The 19,796-nt window shown below is 33.7% G+C and overlaps 1 protein-coding gene across 9 annotated transcripts in view; it reads right to left on the bottom strand.

The window, feature by feature from the left end:
* The window catches only part of EPHA6 (EPH receptor A6), an 815,440-nt gene that overhangs the window by 411,075 nt on the left and 384,569 nt on the right, over positions 1-19,796 (bottom strand). For all 9 annotated transcript variants that reach the window (XM_036070278.2, XM_036070279.2, XM_036070280.2 and 6 more), the window contains one exon: positions 14,707-15,042. In XM_036070278.2, the coding sequence (XP_035926171.1) occupies positions 14,707-15,042 (336 nt within the window). The remainder of the gene's footprint in view (positions 1-14,706; positions 15,043-19,796) is intronic.

The raw sequence follows: 19,796 nt of genomic DNA, 5'->3' as shown, positions 1-19,796 counted from the left end.
GAATCCATTAAAAAAATGCCGTATCCTAATGGAGCAGCACTACATTCTGCATTTATATAACACCTTCATTATCTTAGCAACAGATGACATTTCCAATACTCAAACACAATGCCCCAAATTTTCGGGAAATATCATGGAAATGTGATGCATGCTTCCTAAGAAAACTTTTACACAGAAAATTAAGCAAAATTTCAGTGAAGAAATAGAATCATGAAAAAAGTACCTAGTTCTTGAAAAGTAAGAACTTGAAAATAAAGGGTTTTTTTAAAGCAAAATCTTACATAGCAACACCATCTGTTTGCCATGTTTATACATTGAGTTTAGACAGTGTGGAATCTGAGTTTTTGTCTGGTTATTATAAAACCCAAACATTTATTCTTCTCAGTAGTCTATTAACTAATAAATAAGTAGGCAACAATTTCTGCATCTTTTCACTCTAAAATTACAGTTTTTCCTTCAAAATCAAGTCCTTAATGGCCAAATTTATGTCAAATAATGGGTAACTTTTAACATATTCTGCTTATGATGCTTCTTACATGTTGACAAACTGTAATGGGTTTAAAAGTCAAATGAAGGCAGATATATCATCTCATTCCCTCCTCTGAGACTGTGAGGCACCACAGGGAGGAAAATGAAAATTTATGGAAGTAGAATATGAAATTAATATAAAAAATAAATTAATACTAATAAGAGAAATGAAAAAAATGGAACATTTGTAGAGAACTGTTTAGAGAAAGATACCTAGTTCTAGATCACAGTTTAAGAATGAGTATTTCTGGGCGCCTGGGTGGCTCAGTTGGTTAAGCGACTGCCTTCGGCTCAGGTCATGATCCTGGAGTCCCGGGATCGAGTTCCGCATCGGGCTCCCTGCTCGGCAGGGAGTCTGCTCCTCCCTCTGGCCCTCCTCCCTCTCATGCTCTCTGTCTCTCATTCTCTCTCAAATAAATAAATAAAATCTTTAAAAAAAAAAAAAAAGAATGAGTATTTCTACCTTGAAAGTTCATTAAAACTTTATCTAATTCTTCATGTATAAAGAAAGAGCATATATCAAGGATATAACATAAGAAAAGCTCTATTAGAAGGTTAATGCAATTTGGTTACTTTTTGCTTTTCATTTATCATTATGGATTTTTTTATTGTGAAAATTAGAAAAAATCATATATTAACCACTTATTTAAAAAAATATTTCTAACACAGAAATAAATTATTTTTTCATGTTAGTTATATCTAATATTTACTTTAAAATATCAATAAATTATATGGCATGATATTTACAAGAAACTAGTCTTATAGTTTTATTAAATCAATAGCCTAAGACAATACTGTTTAAAAGATTTGAACATGAAACTATAAGACTTTTTCCCCATATTTTATTTACATTTGGCATAAACAAATAATTAATCCTTTTATTTTAATTTATACTACATTTAAAGTTCTAATTACTTGACTATGTCAAAATGTGTTATGTGTTTTTAGCACGGCCATGTTAGTTTCAGTTTAGTCATATAAATGAAGATTCAAGCACCCTGCAATATTTTAACATGAGATTTCATATTGTGGATTCTACAAAAATAAACTTTTTAAAAAGATAGATAATTTTTACAGAACAAACACTTCCTTGTTTTAAGGTTCCGAGTTGAAAATGTTAAGATTTTAAGCTGAATTTAAACTCACTGCTCATCATAGTAACAGCACACTATTTTGAGTTGTTTTTTTTTCTTTTTTTCCTTATACAAATGTTCCTTAAAGGCACCACCATTACTGTGCCAGAATGACATGGTAGAAGTATTCAGATTTTGAAAAGGCTTCTTGATGATTCCGTGACTCTCATTTTCCTTTTGGAGAGGAGTCTTCTCTGGAGCTTAACATTGCCTAGTGGTCATATAAAAGAATGACTGTGGGGCTCTCAGATTACCTCAAAAATGCATCTAAGAGGACATCTTGAGGAGTCTTTAATCCGATATACTGTCACTTGTCCTGTGGTTCCTTTAAGATTTGTGACCATGAATGCACAACACTTCTCCAGTCTACTAGACATATAGAATTAGAGAACAGTAGAAGCAGTTGGGTTGCGGATGATAAACTTGCAAATGAAATAAGTAGGTATGACCCAACTGGAATGTTCTACAGATGGTCTTCCCATCTACAGACAGTGATAATGCAGAGAACTGTGACCTTCCATTTCCTGAAGTAAATTTATTTTTTTATATTTTCTTCTTAAATAGGTTAACAGGCAGAAGAAAGATTTTAATGAAATACATGGAAAACCATGCTGAAAGAGTCAGTTAAATGATACCAGAGGATTGGAAATCTTTCTTAGAGATCTTTGAAATGGGATAAAAGAATATTTATTTATAATATACAATTTAAAAATATGTATTTATTTATCACATAAGATTTATATGTGCATCCTGCCTGATGACTTGTTGAAGTCTACAGCCTCTTGAGATTCTTTAAGGCACATGAAAATTGTCACCTTGTAAAATAAGTGTAAAACTGATATGAGATGGCAGCAATTAGGTTGATAAAATTCAGATGGTGAAAAATAGTTTATTTTAGGAAATAATTTTGCATGTCAGTTATAGTTTAAATTTAAATATATAATTAAATAGCATTTGAAATAGAGTTTAATTGTTCTGCTCTTAATACAAGTATCTCACATTTTGTAAAACAGCTAAATAAAAACAGCAGTTGAATCTTTTAAATATTCAAAACTACTCAGCACATTAAGTATTTCTTCTTGTAAAAATAGACTGAGGAACCTATTCCCAATTTTTAGGAATCTGAATGTGCAATTCATATCTACAACTGACCAACACACTTATCTTTATGAAAAGTAATTTAAAAACTTAAAAATACAAAATTATGGGATAGGACATAACTATCAAATAAACTTATCAAAATATAATCTAAACTCAGAGATAGAAAATAGTCAATCATTTACTATTTATATAAAGAAGCCTTGAAAGAGGAAGTAAAAAAGAGAAGTCATCAATTCACATGAGCATTATAAACTAAAAGGCAATACACATCTTAGAGCAGAGGAGTTAAATAAATTTTTAAAGGCAAAATAAAATGGAATGAAAAGTACACTTCTACCCACATATAGACGTATTTATCACCCTTGCCATATTATTTACTGGCTTTAATGAAAGATTGCTTAGGGATCCGAAGGGATACATGCACCCCGATGTTTATAGCAGCAATGTCCACAATAGCCAAACTATGGAAAGAGCCAAGATGTCCATCGACAGATGAATGGATAAAGAAGATGTGGCATATATATACAATGGAATATTATGCAGCCATCAAAAGGAATGAAATCTTGCCATTTGCAATGACGTGGATAGAACTGGAGGGTATTATGCTGAGCGAAATAAGTAAATCAGAGAAAGACATGTATCATATGATCTCACTGAGATGAGGAATTCTTAATCTCAGGAAACAAACTGAGGGTTGCAGGAGTGGGGGGGTGGGAGGGATGGGGTGGCTGGGTGATAGACATTGGGGAGGGTATGTGCTATGGTGAGCGCTGTGAATTGTGCGAGACTGTTGAATCACAGATCTGTACCTCTGAAACAAATAATACATTATATATTAAAAAAAAAAAAGAAGATAGCAGGAGGGGAAGAATGAAGGAGGGGAAATCAGAGGGGGAGACGAACCATGAGAGATGATGGACTCTGAGGAACAAACTGAGGGTTCTAGAGGGGAGGGGGGTGGGGGGCTGGGTTAGCCTGGTGATGGGTATTAAAGAGGGTACGTTCTGCATTGAGCACTGGGTGTTATATGCAAACAATGAATCATGGAACACTACATCAAAAACTACTGATGTAGTGTATGGTGATTAATAATAAAATAAAATAATAAAAAAAGATGAATACACATAATTCAAATCACGTCATAATTATTTTGAGGAAAAAAACTTTTCTTAGGGTATACTTTGGAAACAACTCAGTATAACAATATATAGTAGAACATAAAGGTATCATAGTCATGAAGTCTCACCTTAAGTCTATATGGTGTCAAAATAATTAGAGTAGCATTAGGTTCATTATGGAACTAACTTTCAATTATTTTGTTTTTAATCTTTCATAACTGAAAGCTTTGCTCAGTGCCTAACAAAAGAAATGTGTGGTCAAACAACTAGGCTCTCTTTCGTAAAACTAGACAAGTGAAATATCAACATTCACTCCCTCTCTCATCACTATTTAATCACATTACTTTATACATATTTTAAGGACTTGTCTACTGAGTAGTATTTCAGGCACTCAGTTCTTGAAGATGTATATTGAATCAGATATCATATAATCTTTTTTTACTTAGGCAAGCTCTCACTTCTAAATCAGGGAATGAAAGACTGAGTGTTGGCTCTCCACAGTGGGCATAATGTCTCAAACACTCAAACGTGTGTCTTGCTTTCACTACCTGGCATATAGCGCAGTCCTGGGCACAGCATCTTCACTGAGTAATTTCTTTGCTGACTAACACATAGAAGTAAATGGGAGAAACAATGACATTATTATTTTGTACAATGTTTTCAGGACTTGCTTCATGAATGTGTGACTTACCCATCTGCACAGTTCCTTCACCCTACTTAGGGTTTTAATGCTCAGCTTCCACCATCTTGAAATTCTTAATAATTTTATCATGTTTTGTAAGTGAAGTATGACAGGACAATGAACATGCCTTGGGAGCTTGGAGCCCTGGCTTTAGGCAAGGTCCAGCCTCTGGTCACCTTCCCACATCTCCAAGATGTGTTTTCCCAGGCAGACTCCCCTGCTCTCCACCATGCAGTCTTCCAATTCCTGCCCCACCCCTTCATTGCTGCCACCTTCCACCTGGGTTAGGTGATTGTGTTGACCACTGAGGAGGCAGGATCACATTTCTGGGTTGTCTCCTGTGTCCAGTGGGGGTCTGTACATGTGCACAGGCAGGATCTAGGTTAGGTCCACTAGCCTTGGGGAGTGCAAAGCTGTGTGTGTGTGTGTGTGTGTGTGTGTGTGTGTGTGTGTGTGTGTGTGTGTTGGCTGTCTGTGTTCTGAAGAGGCCACGTCTTACTGGGGGCAAGTTTCTCACTCACCACCCTATCACTCTATGCAGGTAGCTTTCTGGAAAGGCAGTTTAAGGACCTTAGAGGTTCTTTCTTCCACTGTGAGTTGGGAAGGCCTTGGGAACCTGGGGGTGTCTTCATTCTTCCTAAAAGAATCCCTGTGCCGAGGGAGTGCCCACTCACTGGGCTGGCTCAGTGCCTGGTGAGATCTCTCTCCCTCCTTCCAACCTTTCTGAGTATGGCTTACATTTGTTTGTTCTGGGCTACTTGAGAAACCTTTAGGGACTGTGATGGGAGAGGAGGGACTACAGGAAAAGAATTTTGTGATTTTGATGATTCTGCAGATGAGTTAAATGTTTTTATATTTGAATTTAAAGGTGGCATTGAGCAATATAAAGATGAATGGTAAAGTTTATGCTAATAATTTGAAATTGTATTTTTTTGTTACTTATAAAAAGGACATAAAATGGCAATTAAAAAGCACCATGACAAGTTGAGAGAGAAATTGCAGAAGGAAAAGGCTTTATATTTTAGTACCTTTGATGACCCTTTTTTCCTGCTTTTTGAACAAAGGATCCCGCAGTTTCACTTTTCACTAGGCATCAAAAATTATGTAGCTGGAACTGATTGTTTAGAATCCAAACCAAATAGAAAAGTGCTGAGGAACACATGGAAGAAAAAGTTATTTAATCTAAAGATTTTATACGGAATTTCAGTCTGATTAAAAGGCCAGCAATTTGTTTTCAATCTTTATAAATTAAAGTATTTAAGTATGAAGACATTTCACATTTTCAATAATGATCAGGATAATCTGTCAACCTTGAAAATCTTTTAGTTTAAATCCTACACATTATGCTTTTTCAATCCTTCATAATATTTAAAACAAAGGAGGCTTTTGGAAAATATATTTTTAAAAACCTCATACAAATCAGCTATCTAAATCAACCAGTTTGTTTTGTAGGGAGAGTTTAGTTATGAAACTAAATTAGCTTCCATCTCCAAACAAAGAACTGTATTGAAAATGAGAAAATAATTGGCTAGACATATGCCTACCATAAAGCAGAGCCTTACATCCTGTGACAGATACAGATTATGCACAATACAATCATATACATTTATCTTCACTGCTAACCACGTTTATTTTTGTGGGATTTAAAATATGTTACTAAACAATCTTCTACCATTACTTTTCAATTTGAATGAACAAATGCCATTAACGTTAATGTAGTAGTAGAGGTATTATAATAGCAATAAGATCTTATTAGTTTATACTAAAGAAAGTACTTAGTCATCTCTCCTGCAAAATGTGCAAATGAGAATTCCTCAGATAACAGCTGATAACTCTAAGAGCCAACTGCTTAAAATGAAGTTTAGGATTAAACACATTTTTCCAGCAATGTATGATCACCAAGAAAAACCATGATTGCTATTAAAGGATAGGTTAGTGTTGATTAAAACCTTTTGTTGAAAACTCTTTAAGCACAGCACCAGAGGATTTAGTGAGCATGAAATTTAGTATGTGCTAAAGAAAATATATGCAATAATATTTTCTTGTCCCTTTCTAGACAAATGCCTGCTTAAATTTAAGGCTTTGCCCTTTTTATTCCCACTGCCTGGAATAGTCTTTTCTATATTCACAGGTTTTCTCTTCAACTCATGATCTGCTCAAGTGTTACATTATCAAGAGAGGCAGTTTTGGCTTTCCCCATGTAAAATACCTGCTTCTTTTTCTTCTGAATCTCCTACTCTGCTTAGTTCTTCTTCATGGGATATATCACTACTTGCCATTAGAATATATAGTATCCACAAAAGCCGGGGCACTTAGCTGGTTTCTCTTTATTTGTTTTTCTCCTTTATTTGCTATACCTCTAGTATATAGAAGAGTTTCTGGCACACAGTAAATATTCAATAAATATTTTTGAATGAATTAATAAATGAATGAATGAAAGATAACTCAAATCATCTCTAATTTCTGTTAATGCAAGTCAATGGATATTTATGAAGTTACAGACAATGGAGGTTGAGAATATTCTTAGTCAAAAACACATCATCTTTGCTCTCAAAAAGCTCACATATTGGTTGGAAAAGCAAAATATTAAAAAATATATGGTTATGGTTCAGTGAGAGAGAAACACGTGTGCTATTGAACATAAGTGACTGGGAGCAGTTCAGTTTCTTCACATGTTGACTGAGCCACTGACTAAGCTCAGCAAATTAACTGCTAAAGTCTAAGGGACTTTTCTAGATCATTCATTTACCCAAAAGATGCATGCCACACAAAGACACTAGACTTGGAAGTAATTTGACATTTCTCAGGAGTAAAAAAAGTTTGCAATCATCCAGACTCTATTATAATTTAATATTTGGCTGGACCATAAAGTTATTTAGTTATGATTAACTAGACCGACATTTCAATTATCTTCCATAAAAAAAATATTCAGTGCACTTTTCAGAGCAGAAACACTGACTGAGGAGATAGGAACATTTTATATTTTATTGCTTCTCGGCCTTTTGGCTAAGATCAAGTGTAGGAACATTTTATATTTTGATATAAGGTGTTTGTAATTTTTGATATGTAATTTTCTTGGGTTTAAGAAATACAAAAAATACAAATAATACAGCATCTGTCTTAAATTATCACTATTGTCTTTTTAAAAACACTTATGCCATTGGCTTGTAATCAGTGTATATTTAGTAAGCATTTAAAACTTTTACACTGATTTTTTTCTTACTTTGAATAGACTTGTGCAGATTTTGGAAAAATAATTATTTGCTGTCAAGAATTTTACAGGACTGATATCCAGAGATAAAATAATTTAAAATACGGATATAAAGACAAATGAATGTTTATAGTGTCCCTAGTTACCTACTCCAGCAATATATAAAAGGTTAGCTTTTGAAATAGACTGTATTTCCAAAATGCAGTGAACTATAAATCAAATAGACATCTTAAGTTTATAAATATATACAAATTCTGTTTATTTAAATCTGTTTTCAATGTTAGTTCAATTAATCATTGCTGCCTGAGCAAATATATGAAATCTCTAATCAAAATGTAAGCCTGAGGCAAGTTATACAGAATAGTCACCCAATGGCAGAAAGAGGAGTGTTGAATGTATACTTTAAGAAACCAAGGAATTAGACAACCTGGTTCTGACAATAATTGCTTTAAAGACCCGTTAGCAAATATCAGCAGAATTGGTTTGTAATTTAGCATTTCCTTTACTTTGAACATGGTCCCTAAAGGTTTTTGCACGTCAGGATATCTACAAACACAATTTTGTTTCAGGTTGACTATCCATGATTAAGATTTTCCTTTATTTCTATGACCTGAATAATTCCTTTGACTGAACTACACACCTTGGTTTCCTATCATGCACTGAAGGTTAAAATGAAATGTTTTCTAGCTGTTGCTTTCTAAATTAAACACCTTTAAAAACCATTTAAATAAACTATGAAAATAGAAGATTGCAAAAATAGCTCTTAGGGATTGTAGAAGTCAGTTAATTAAGGTTTATTGCAAAGATTCCTAATTATGAGAGTCATAGTTTTAAATCTATAATCTTATTTATCCAACTGGAATCAGAATAATCAAGGAATGTTTCTCTTAACTACAGCTAAGTGGTTGTAAGTGATTTGGAAATTTTTTTATATTTGTTTAATTGTAAACAGATAGCAAACAATTAAATCAGGGTTATTTAATATGGTTTCCTTAATGTTTCTTAAATATGAGGAAAGATACATACATATTAGTCAACTACATGAAGGAAAAGGCAATTCAATGCAAATGTCCTCTCTATCTCCATGTTCTATACTGTGCCCACAAAAAGTAGTAAAAACATAATACAGTTGTCTATACTTTTTGGTCTCTAATATTTTATTTCCTTACTTATACAAGTGTCACCTCATGAACAATATTATTACTCTGATGATTTTTTCCCCTTTTGTGGCTCTGATAATATAGCAATGTCTTCTGCTAAATGGGGATTCTCTAAGTTGTCTTGGTTATTTTATAGAAACCCACTCCTTTCTCCAAATTTTAAGTTAAATCTTCAGCTCAAATTCTGCTGTACCTCTGCAATATGTCAACTTTTTAGATGCCTTCGGTACATTAGTCATCAGTACCTAATCCCTCAATTGCTTACCTTTGCTTGGTTCCTTCTGCTCATAATCCTTTCCCTTGTCCCAGTCTCATTTCGCCTACTCATCTCTCAGAACAAAACTTAATTTAAATGCCAGTTCCTCAGGAAGATCTTATTCCCCAGACTTAGAGAATACATGCTTTCAGAGCACTTTGCTCTTCTCTTTAGTGGGACTTATCACATACTAATTATATATTTGCCAATTTTTTTTTTATTATCTGCCTCCCCACCAGAGTGTAAGGTTCATAAAGGCTCACTCAGCAATGTATATATGTTGAATAAATTAAAGGTTTGTGAAGAGCATGTATCACTTCCATTTTAGCTTAAAAAGAATGATACATAACCTACAGAAAATGAGAAAAATCTTTGACTGTGGTCCTCTCAGTCCAACAAAATTGCAATGTGTTATCTACCAGATAACCTTGGAAAGTGCCTTTAAAGCTGCTTCAAAGAGATTTTCCAAAGATACCCAAGTGAGATGATGGGAAATGCCTTCTCAATTTGTAACAGTAAAACTATTATCTTATTAAGGCTGGCACACATTCTAACAGCTGAAGCCTGGCTCTGGGAGACTCCAGTTACTATAAGCCCCTTTTTTTATCAAACACTAGGATATGATATTAAAAGCATAAGTGATACATGCACAGATTGAGCCATTTTATACTGTTACCCTTGCTTACAGTATATGCATTTTTATTTATTCTTTTAAAAGTTTTTATTTATTTATCAGAGAGAGACACAGCGAGAGAGGGAACACAAGCAGGGGGAGTGGGAGAGGGAGAAGCAGGCTTCCCGCTGAGCAGGGAGCCTGACGTGGGGCTCAATCCCAGGACCCTGGGATCATGACCTGAGCTGAAGGCACACGCTTAACTGACTGAGTCACCCAGGCACCCCAGTACATGCATTTTTGAAGACATGATATTCTAATGTCAGAATTTCAGCATAGTGAGACAAGGCCTTCTTCGTGTTTCTCAAAATTGTGACATGGGGATAGTCACTCATACTTATAAGGCTGATCATAATACTTTTTTTTGTTAGGGCCAGGTAAATGTATTTTAATATTCAGTGGCTTGCTGCCATCCTGTATATAGAACTATTTTTGTTGTTTTTTTAAAGTTTTTACATGAATTCTAGTTAGTTAACATACAATGTTATATTAGTTTCAAGTGTACAATGTACTGATTCAACAATTCCATACATCACCTCGTGCTCACCACAAAAAGTGCACTCCTTAACCAACATCACCTATTTAACCCATCCCCCCATATCCCTCCCCTGTGATAATCATCAGTTTGTTCTCTATAGTTAAGAGTCTGTTTCTTGGTTTGTTTCACACTCTCTTTTTTCCCCTTTGCTCATTTGTTTTTTATTTTTAATTCCACATATGAGTGAAATCATACGGCATTTGTCTTTTTCTGATGACTCATTTTGCTTAGCATTATATTGTCTAGCTCCATCCATGTCATTGCAAATGGCACAATTTCATTCTTCTTTATGGCTGAATCATATTTCCTTGTATGTATACCACACTGTCTTTATCCATTTATCATATATGGACACTTGGGCTGCTTCCATAATTTGGCAATTAAATAATGCTGTTATAATCACAGGGATGCATGTATCCCTTTGAATCAGTGTTTTGTATTCTTTGGGTAAATACCCAGTAGTGCCATTGCTGGATTGTAGGGTAGCTCTATTTTTAACTTTTTAAGGAACCTCCATACTGTTTTCCAGAGCAGCTGCACCAGTTTGCATTCCCACCAACAGTGCAAGAGGGTTCTTTTTTCTCCACACCCTCACCAATACTCATTGGTTTTTGTGTTGTTGATTTTAGCCATTCTGACAGGTATGAGGTGATATCTCATCATAGTTTTGATTTGCATTTCCCTGATGGTAAGTGATGATGAGCATCTTTTCATGTATCTGTTGGCCATCTGGATGTCTTTGGAGAAATGGCTGTTCATGTTTTCTGCCCATTTTAACTGGATTTTTGTTTTAGAGGTGTTAGAGTTTTATAAATTCTTTATATATTTTGGATCCTCACCCTTTATTGTATATATCATTTGCAAATGTCTTCTCCCATTCCTTACGATGCCTTTTAGATTTGTTGATTATTTCCTTTGCTGGGCAGAAGTTTATTTTTGTTTTTGTTTCCCTTGCCTCAGGAGACATATCTAGAAAAAACTTGCTATGGCTGATGTGAAAGAGGTTACTGCCTATGTTCTCTTATAGAATTTTTATGGTTTCAGGTCTCACATTTAGGTCTTTAATTCATTGAGTTTATTTTTGTGTACGGTGTAAGAAAGTGGTCCAGTTTCCTTCTTTTGCATGTTGCTCTAGAGTTTTCCCAACATCATTTGTTGAAGAGATTGTCTTTTTCCCACTGGATATTCTTTGTTGTTTGTTGAAGATCAATTGACCATATAGTTCTGGGTTCATTTCTGGGTTTTCTATTCTGTTCTATTGATCTATGTGTCTATTTTTGTGCCAATACCATACTATCTTGATCACTACAGCTTTGTAATATAACTTGGAAGCCCAGAATTGTGATGCCTCCAGCTTTGCTTTTCTTTTTCAAGATTGCTTTTGCTATTTGGGGTCTTTGTGGTTCCATACAAATTTTAGGATTGTTTATTATAGTTCTGTGAAAAATGCTGGTGGTTTTTGATAGGGATTACATTAAATGTGCAGATTGCTTTGGGTAGTATAGACATTTTAATAATATTTGTTCTTCCAATCCATGAGCATGGAATGTCTTTCCATTTCTTTGTGTTGTCTTCAATTTCTTTCATCAGTGTTTTATAGTTTTCAGAGTACAGGTCTTTCATCTCTTTGGTTAGGTTTATTCCTAGTTATCTTATGGTTTTGGTGTAACTGTAAATGGACTTGATTCCTTGATTTCTCTTTCTGCTGCTTCATTATTGGTGTATAGAAATGCAACAGATTTCTGTATATTGACTTTGTATCCTACAACTTTACTGAATTTGTTTATCAGTTCTAGTAGATTTTTGGTGGAATCTTTAAGGTTTTCTATGTAGAGTATCATGTCAATTGCAAATAGTTTTACTTCTTCCTTACCGATTTGGATGCCTTTTATTTCTTTTTGTTGTCTGCTGTGGCTAGATTTTCCAGCAATATGTTGAATAAAAGTGGTAAGAGTGGACATCCTTGTTTAGTTCCTGCTGGTCATAATATTTTATTAATTTTTGTGGCAATATTTTAGCTCAGTTAGGTCCATTATGTACTTTTCAAATAAAATTTAAATATATTTAGATTTTTCTCACTATTTTTATCTAAAACACAGTTAAATTAACAATAATTGTTTCTTAATATACTTCAACAAAGTGAAATTTACTGGGGAGGACTGCTTAATAATATTATCCTTCCAGAATGTATAGTCTCAATATATGGATCCTATATTTTATTTTGTGCCTAACTAACCTGTCTTCAAAGCAATACAGTTTTAATGAATTCTCTCATTTTAAAAGTGGGAAACAATTTATATTCTCTTCTCTGCTAAGTGGAAAAGTAGACTAAATGAACTTTCTTTTAATCCTAGAAAGGCTGTCCAATGCAATATGTATGAAATTATGTAAAGATAGGTACATATATATTTTATTTAAAGTGATATACTGTTTTTATCCCCCATAGTTAAGAATGGTTGTTCTGAGTTGTATTTTTTACCCAATGGCAGCCAAAAGGCCTTAGATATAATCTGCTAATGTAGAGAGGAACAGAAGATGCTAATCTCTTTTATTCTGAAGATATATTTGATCAGATTTTGTTGACACTATGGGAAAGAAGGAAAAAAAGAGGAAATAGGAATTCCTTTTTAAAAGCCATTAAGCAAATTCTATGATGTGTAGTTATTGGCTAAATGAAGGGTAAAACTGCATGGTGAATACGAGATGACTGTACAGTGCTACTTGGCTTTGCTTTATCAGATGTATTTCTGAAGATTATCAGCAAAGTGAATTTATGTGTATTAATTTAAATAAGTCACATTCATTTAAAATGTTCTTAATAAAATACTAAAGCTTCTATCTACACATTTTACAGTTTTAGCAACTTTTTTAAAATTTTACAATTATTATAGATTCACAAAATATGTATAGTGAGATCCTATACATCATTCACTTAGCCTTCCCAGTGTTAACTATGTGCATAACTATGGTACAAAATCAAAACCAGAAAATTGACATTAGTAAAATCCACTGGGCTTGTGTGTATATGTGTGTGTGTGTGTGTGTGTGTAGCTCTATGCAAGTTATCACATACGTAGCTTCATGTAACTACCACAACAATCAAAATATATAACTGTATTATCACAACGCTCTCTCCTGCCCTTCATGGCCATATCCCTCTCTCCCATTCCCCAGCTCTGGCCACCACTTATCTATTCTTCATGTCTATAATTATGTCATTTCAAGAACGTTATATAAGTGAATCACACAGTATGCATCCCTTTGAAATTGTCCTTTTCACTCAGCACAGAGCCCTTAAAGTTCATCCAAGTTGTGTGTATCAATAATTTGTTCCTTTTTATTGCTGAGTAATGAAATCAACCTTGCTGATACCTTATTCTTGGATTCTAGCCTCTAGAACTGTGAGAAAATAAACTTCCGTTGTTTAAACCATATAATCTGTGGCATTTGTTACAGCATAAGAATAGTTTTATCTTTATAAATTTGTCTCATATATATATGTGCTCATATACAACAATACTTTCTGCTATAAGACAATCATTTGTGTGTCCACATAATTTATGAATGCTTCTCAATGGGAGTTTTTAAAATCTCTGGTGATTTTTCTGTATCATGTACTGCAGTAAATTGTGTTATGAGGGAGTTAAAGAGAATATATACTTATAAAAATCACAGGGGTATTCGTGCCTAACTATGTTGCAGTAAAAATCTATACTGTTATGAAGGGAACATTTAACTGAAAGCAACTGGATTTTTTAAAAAGACTGTTCAACAACTTTTTACAAATGGTGCCTAACAACAACATTTGGATACATTTCTGGATATATTTGCTGTTTCTTTTCAGAGTGGATCACAGTTAAGCATGTTGGCTGCAATGTTTTTACAACATAGATATGAATTATAATTAACATGAATTCTTACTATTTGCTTTATTTGATATGGAAAAGAAATGGCAGCATAAGTGGAGGAACTAAATTTCAATTCACTTAGCAACATTTTTTTTATCTCTGACGTTTGTTGGTAAGTGATATGGACTTGCTCATTAAGATGTACTTGTATAGGATTATATCAAAAGCAATGCATAAACATTGGAGAGAAGCATCATATCTAATTAACCTTACTAATAAGAAGTAATATAAAAAATATCTTTCTGGACCTTACAAAATAGTAAGAAAAACAACCAGAAGATCACCTCTTTAGTGTATAGAGTATACAACTGCACCTCAGTGAATATAGGTCCACCAGGGATATTATGCATCCGAAGCGAGTTACGAGTTTGTTTAGAGAAAACAGCAGTGGAACTTACCATCTTGATCCGTGGTCACTGTAATAGCTGTGAATGGCTTGGGAGAAAAACTCAACTCAGAAACTCCATTCATGGCTTCTATTTCAAAGGTGTAATTCACGTGAGACACAAAGTCAAGTACTATCACAGAATTGTTGATCAGGCCAGAATGTCTTGGGATGAAGCGGAGTCCTCCACCACAGTCCTCACACTGGCTGGTGTCTAAGCCACATTTCTTACAGATTACACTGTATGTGAGATCTTTTCTCCCTCCTGTGTCACTTGGTGGGCTCCATTCCAAAATAAGGGCCGTTTCATTGATGTTAAAAGCCACATTCCTAGGAGCTGAAGGTGGCCCTAGAGAAAAGCAATTAAAAAACAGATGTACATGTGTAGGACAATGAATTAGAAGGGGGCTAACTTGAAAACTTCAACAATAAACATTTGTTTTGTTTATTAGTTTGAACTCTTCTGATAGGAACCATAAGGAAATATGGTTAAAAACATCTGATTAAGCCTAGTAAGAAAAGAGTCTTGCGGGGGGGAAGATGGTCTATATCTTAACTTTTTGGTATATTAATATGAATATTTAATATCAAAAGTCAAAAATCTCCAAAAGATACAGTAATTATACTTTGAAAATTTGCTTACTGGAATATATCATAAGCAAACATTGTTTTAAATTATGTGATGGTTTTAATTACATTTTAATAATTATATCACCATTTTCAAAATTTGAAAAAAATACTAACATACATATACAAAAAACACAATATGTTTCTTAATATTTTTCCATATGGATCATACTGCATAGAGTACTTAATATCCTTTAACTACTCCAGTCTTTTCTTAAAATTGTGTCAATAATCTTTTATACTTATGTGAGTACTTCAAACCCTAGGTTTGTATCATTCCTTGCATAAATATTAACTGAAGGTCTACTAGGTGTCAGCACCACACTATGTGTGAAATAATACAGAATCCTTTCTGTAAGAGACTATGCTTTTGATAGATTGATTGCATAAATAAAATAAAATAACATTCCTGTCATATTTTAGAATAATTCGTTTTAATAACTCTAAAACAATTCTTTAAATTTCTGCTATCAAGAAAATTTGCTTAGAAGGTGGGATAGAATTATCTTCAATATTCCTTCTATAGAGAGAAATTCAAGTTTTGGTATAGGGTCTTTATAGATCTCAAGATATAGTCATTCACTCATGAAATAAATATTTTTTTAAGTGACTACTATGTGTGCCAGATAACCTGCTAGATCTTGGACTTACAGTGTGAATGTAACAGACAAATTCTTACTTTGTTATATACATTTAAGTTGAATGGCAGGCAAATAAATACATTAAATAGAAGAATAAAATTCAAATTATAATAAGTAGCAGTGCAAAAATCAAAAGGAAAGGAGATGAAATAAACATTAACAGGAGGACCAGGGGTGCCTGGGTGGCTCAATCAGTTGAGTGTCTGACTCGGTTTCAGCTCAGGTCATAATCTCAGGGTCATGGGATCGAGCCCCACATCGGGCTCCACTTTTAGTGTGGAGTCTGCTTGTTCCTCTCCCTCCTGCTCCTCCCCCCACTCACATGCTCTTTCTCTCTCTCAAAATAAATAAATAAATAAATAAATAAATAAATAAATAAATATTTAAAAAAAAAACATTATCAGGAGGATCAATCTGAGAAACATTCGGAGAAAGCCTCATGGAGGTGGTAAGGAAGAGGATGTCAGAGGAGTGAGAAGAGTATTTTTTTTTTTTTTTAAGATTTTATTTATTTATTTGACAGAGAGAGACACAGCGAGAGAGGGAACACAAGCAGGCGGAGGGAGAGGCAGAAGCAGGCTTCCCGTGGAGCAGGGAGCCCGATGCGGGGCTCGATCCCAGGACCCTGGGATCATGACCTGAGCCGAAGGCAGACGCTTAACGGCTGAGCCACCCAGGTGCCCCAAGAGTGAGAAGAGTATTAAGGGTAGAAGGTTCTTTAGTCAAGAAAGATCTTAAAATAGTCAAGGAACTGGCAGATAATCACTGTGGCTAGAATGCAAAAGGAAAAAGTAAGAAGTGAGTTTTAAGGAAGAGGAAGGGGTGGGAAAGTGCAAGACTCCTAGGCTCATTGTAATGAGTCTGGGTATTTTTCTATGTACAACAGGAATAGGCTTAGAGATTTTATATATGGAGGTAATGTGTTTTAAAAAGAACATTCTGGCTTTAGGGAATAGTACAGGGATATAAGTACAGGGGACTCATTAGTGAGATCTGTTATACAGTGTTAGAGTAGCATAACATTACTCATAAATTTACATAACTATGTATTGGGTTTGAGATATTAAGAATTGTTATTTTATATTTTCCTTTTTCTTTTTGCTGGATCCTGATAACAGCAAACTGATGGGTAGGGGCCTCAGTCATCTGTATGTATATTACCTAAAGCCTGACCTAGAAATGGGATGGTTAGCTTTTCTAACAGGTTTCTGCATACTTTGTTTTATGCCATTTCATGTTTCAGAGAGTTACAGAAGCGTCTTTCTTCAGAAAGGAAAAGATGGAAGGCATTATAAATTAGAGCACAGGGACATGTGTAGCTTTTTACCTCCAACCTAGACTTATGCATGGTAGATAAAGATATACATTATCATTATCATAATAAGGTCTTCCGACAGAATGACATATTCATATTGTTGCTCTTTTCTCTTATTTATAAAGGAAAACGTGAATTATTATTCACTTATATTTTCATGAATAGGAAGAATGTTATCAATTATGTTATGGGTGTCTGCAAGTATATAACTGTCCGCCTGGAGATACTTAAAAAAAAAAGGCAGACACCCTTCTTACTCAAGGGCCCTCACACCAATTTGCATGACGATTAAATAGCTTTTTAATTGCTGTTAAATTATGCCAGCTAAACTGTGATTTCATGCAAATATTAAGCTGTAATGACATGCAGTGAATCATTTACTAAGATTTAGAACTTGGAACAAAGAGAGACAATTAATTCTAATCCTCAGATTCAACTAAATTATGTGTCACTGGGTTTTTATGAATGTGGCCTGATTGCTTTGTTATCATTTATAAATTATACAAAGATTAGGCGACATTGGGGAAAAAAAAAACTTGGCAGCAATAACCCTTTTGGAGAAATCTGTATTGAAACTTTTAGGGATTTCCTTACGTTGATTTTTTTTTTTTCTTTAAAGGAAACAAGTAATTCACATAGAAGAAAAACAATCTCCACACTTCACCCTCCAGATTGACTTCATAAGAGAAGGGCAATTATTCTGATTTGCAACTAGATGTTTTTCAAGTCCATCATATAATAAATCTTACATTAAAACTACAATTTTATTTCTACTAGTGTATCTAGAAAATAAATCTTTAATCTTCTTCTTTTAATTTTTTGCTTCAATTTGGATTCCCCCTTTACACTTTTAAAGAATAAAGGAATAGTGCTGCAATAGCAAACTTATGAGAAGCTGGGGGCAGTGCTGTTTTTTCTCTTCAGAAAAGCATCTGAGCCAGCAGCCCCCATCTTCCTCTGAGTAGCAGAGGCCAGGTGGGCTATAATTTTTATTTTGTGTTATTTCGTTTTATGTAAAGTGTTTTTAAACAAACTGCATTTCCCAAAATATATCCTGTGCCGTATCTCTAGTCCCATGAGCTATCATACAAAAAATGAGCTTAGTACTCCAATTAAGACTCCTCTGAATGACTGACACTGGAACAAAAGTAACACAATTTGCTTCTCTTTGTCGAATCCAAAATTCCCAAACATTTGTTTATAGAACCTTATTTTCCAAGAAGCATCTATAGGAATACTAGCATTCTGCAGAACACTCTTACAGGCTGACACAGGAGAGCAAACTTAAGGATCATATTTCAGTTACTACATCAATTGCTGCAGATTTATATTTCATGATTATAATTGTAGAAACATGTTACAAATAAACAGGGGTCTTATTCATAATGACTGGAGACTGATTATTCACCTACTGTATAGTTAATTGTGTTTGCAGATGCATTTTCTAACATTAAGAATAATGAAAATTTGATCCAAATAACTGAGGATATCAAGTCATGGAAGGCTACTGTTTACTAAACTGTATTTTATCAGTTAAGTTACTACTTGGCAAAAATTTAAATGTGTTTGTTAACTTAATGACTATCATAAATATATTAACATAGTTTCTTAATAAAAAGGAAATTTCTTCTTATTTATGAGTTTACAAATGAGAGAAAAATAGTTTTATGTTGATCTATGCCAAAGAGAACATTTAAAAAATATATTGAACCATCTAGAGAAATTTAGGTAAATGTTTTTGCAATGAGTAAGTTTTAAAATTTGCTGAAGAAAGATAAACACATAGGAATAAATGAAAAAGTACATCTCTAGATTTTAATAATGTACTAAAAATATAGGTTGTCAGATTTGCATATGGGCATAATTTAAACTCTAAAAGTCATCTCAGTTTTTGAATTATCACTATTAACTTTAACTTTTATCTATAGTTATATTTTAATCTAATGTCCTTCCCAAATGAGCTTTGAAAAATGTCTTTAATAGGAGTAACTGCAAGCAGAGTTTTGTATTTTCCTTCTCTAAGCCACTTTGTACTCTAAGTTTTGCTCATAAAATGTTTGTATATTTGGAAATGGATGATGAGTAATCACAAAAGTGGAGCTTCAACCTCACCAGAGGGAAGATAAATCAGTTTAGTCAAATAAAGAAATGAGGCCCAGGAAAGTATTGTACTTATGTGAAGGTAACACGCTGTATTCATGGTCAGATGATACCTAGGTCTTATGTTTAGAATTTTTTTAACTCTACTATGTGTATTCTTCCTATGGATTAAAAAAAAATGTCTGGTAAATAAATATTTAAAGTATTTTATAGGGCTTTGCTTAGAGAGTATTGTCAAATACAAACTTTCAAAACATACAAATTAATGAGAAATTTATTGCTTTCCAATGACAGATTCTTTTTAATAATGTTATCTTAGAGCATTTTAAAATAATTTTATATACAGAAGAGCAGTTGAAAATGAAATCTTCAAGATAAATATTGCTCAAAATACAACACTATGCACACTTCAAATCCTTT

Source organism: Halichoerus grypus, chromosome 1 (assembly GCF_964656455.1).
Source record: "Halichoerus grypus chromosome 1, mHalGry1.hap1.1, whole genome shotgun sequence".
Lineage (NCBI taxonomy): Eukaryota > Metazoa > Chordata > Mammalia > Carnivora > Phocidae > Halichoerus > Halichoerus grypus.
Note: the sequence above shows the minus strand (reverse complement) of the source record. Positions and strands in the feature narration are given on the sequence as shown.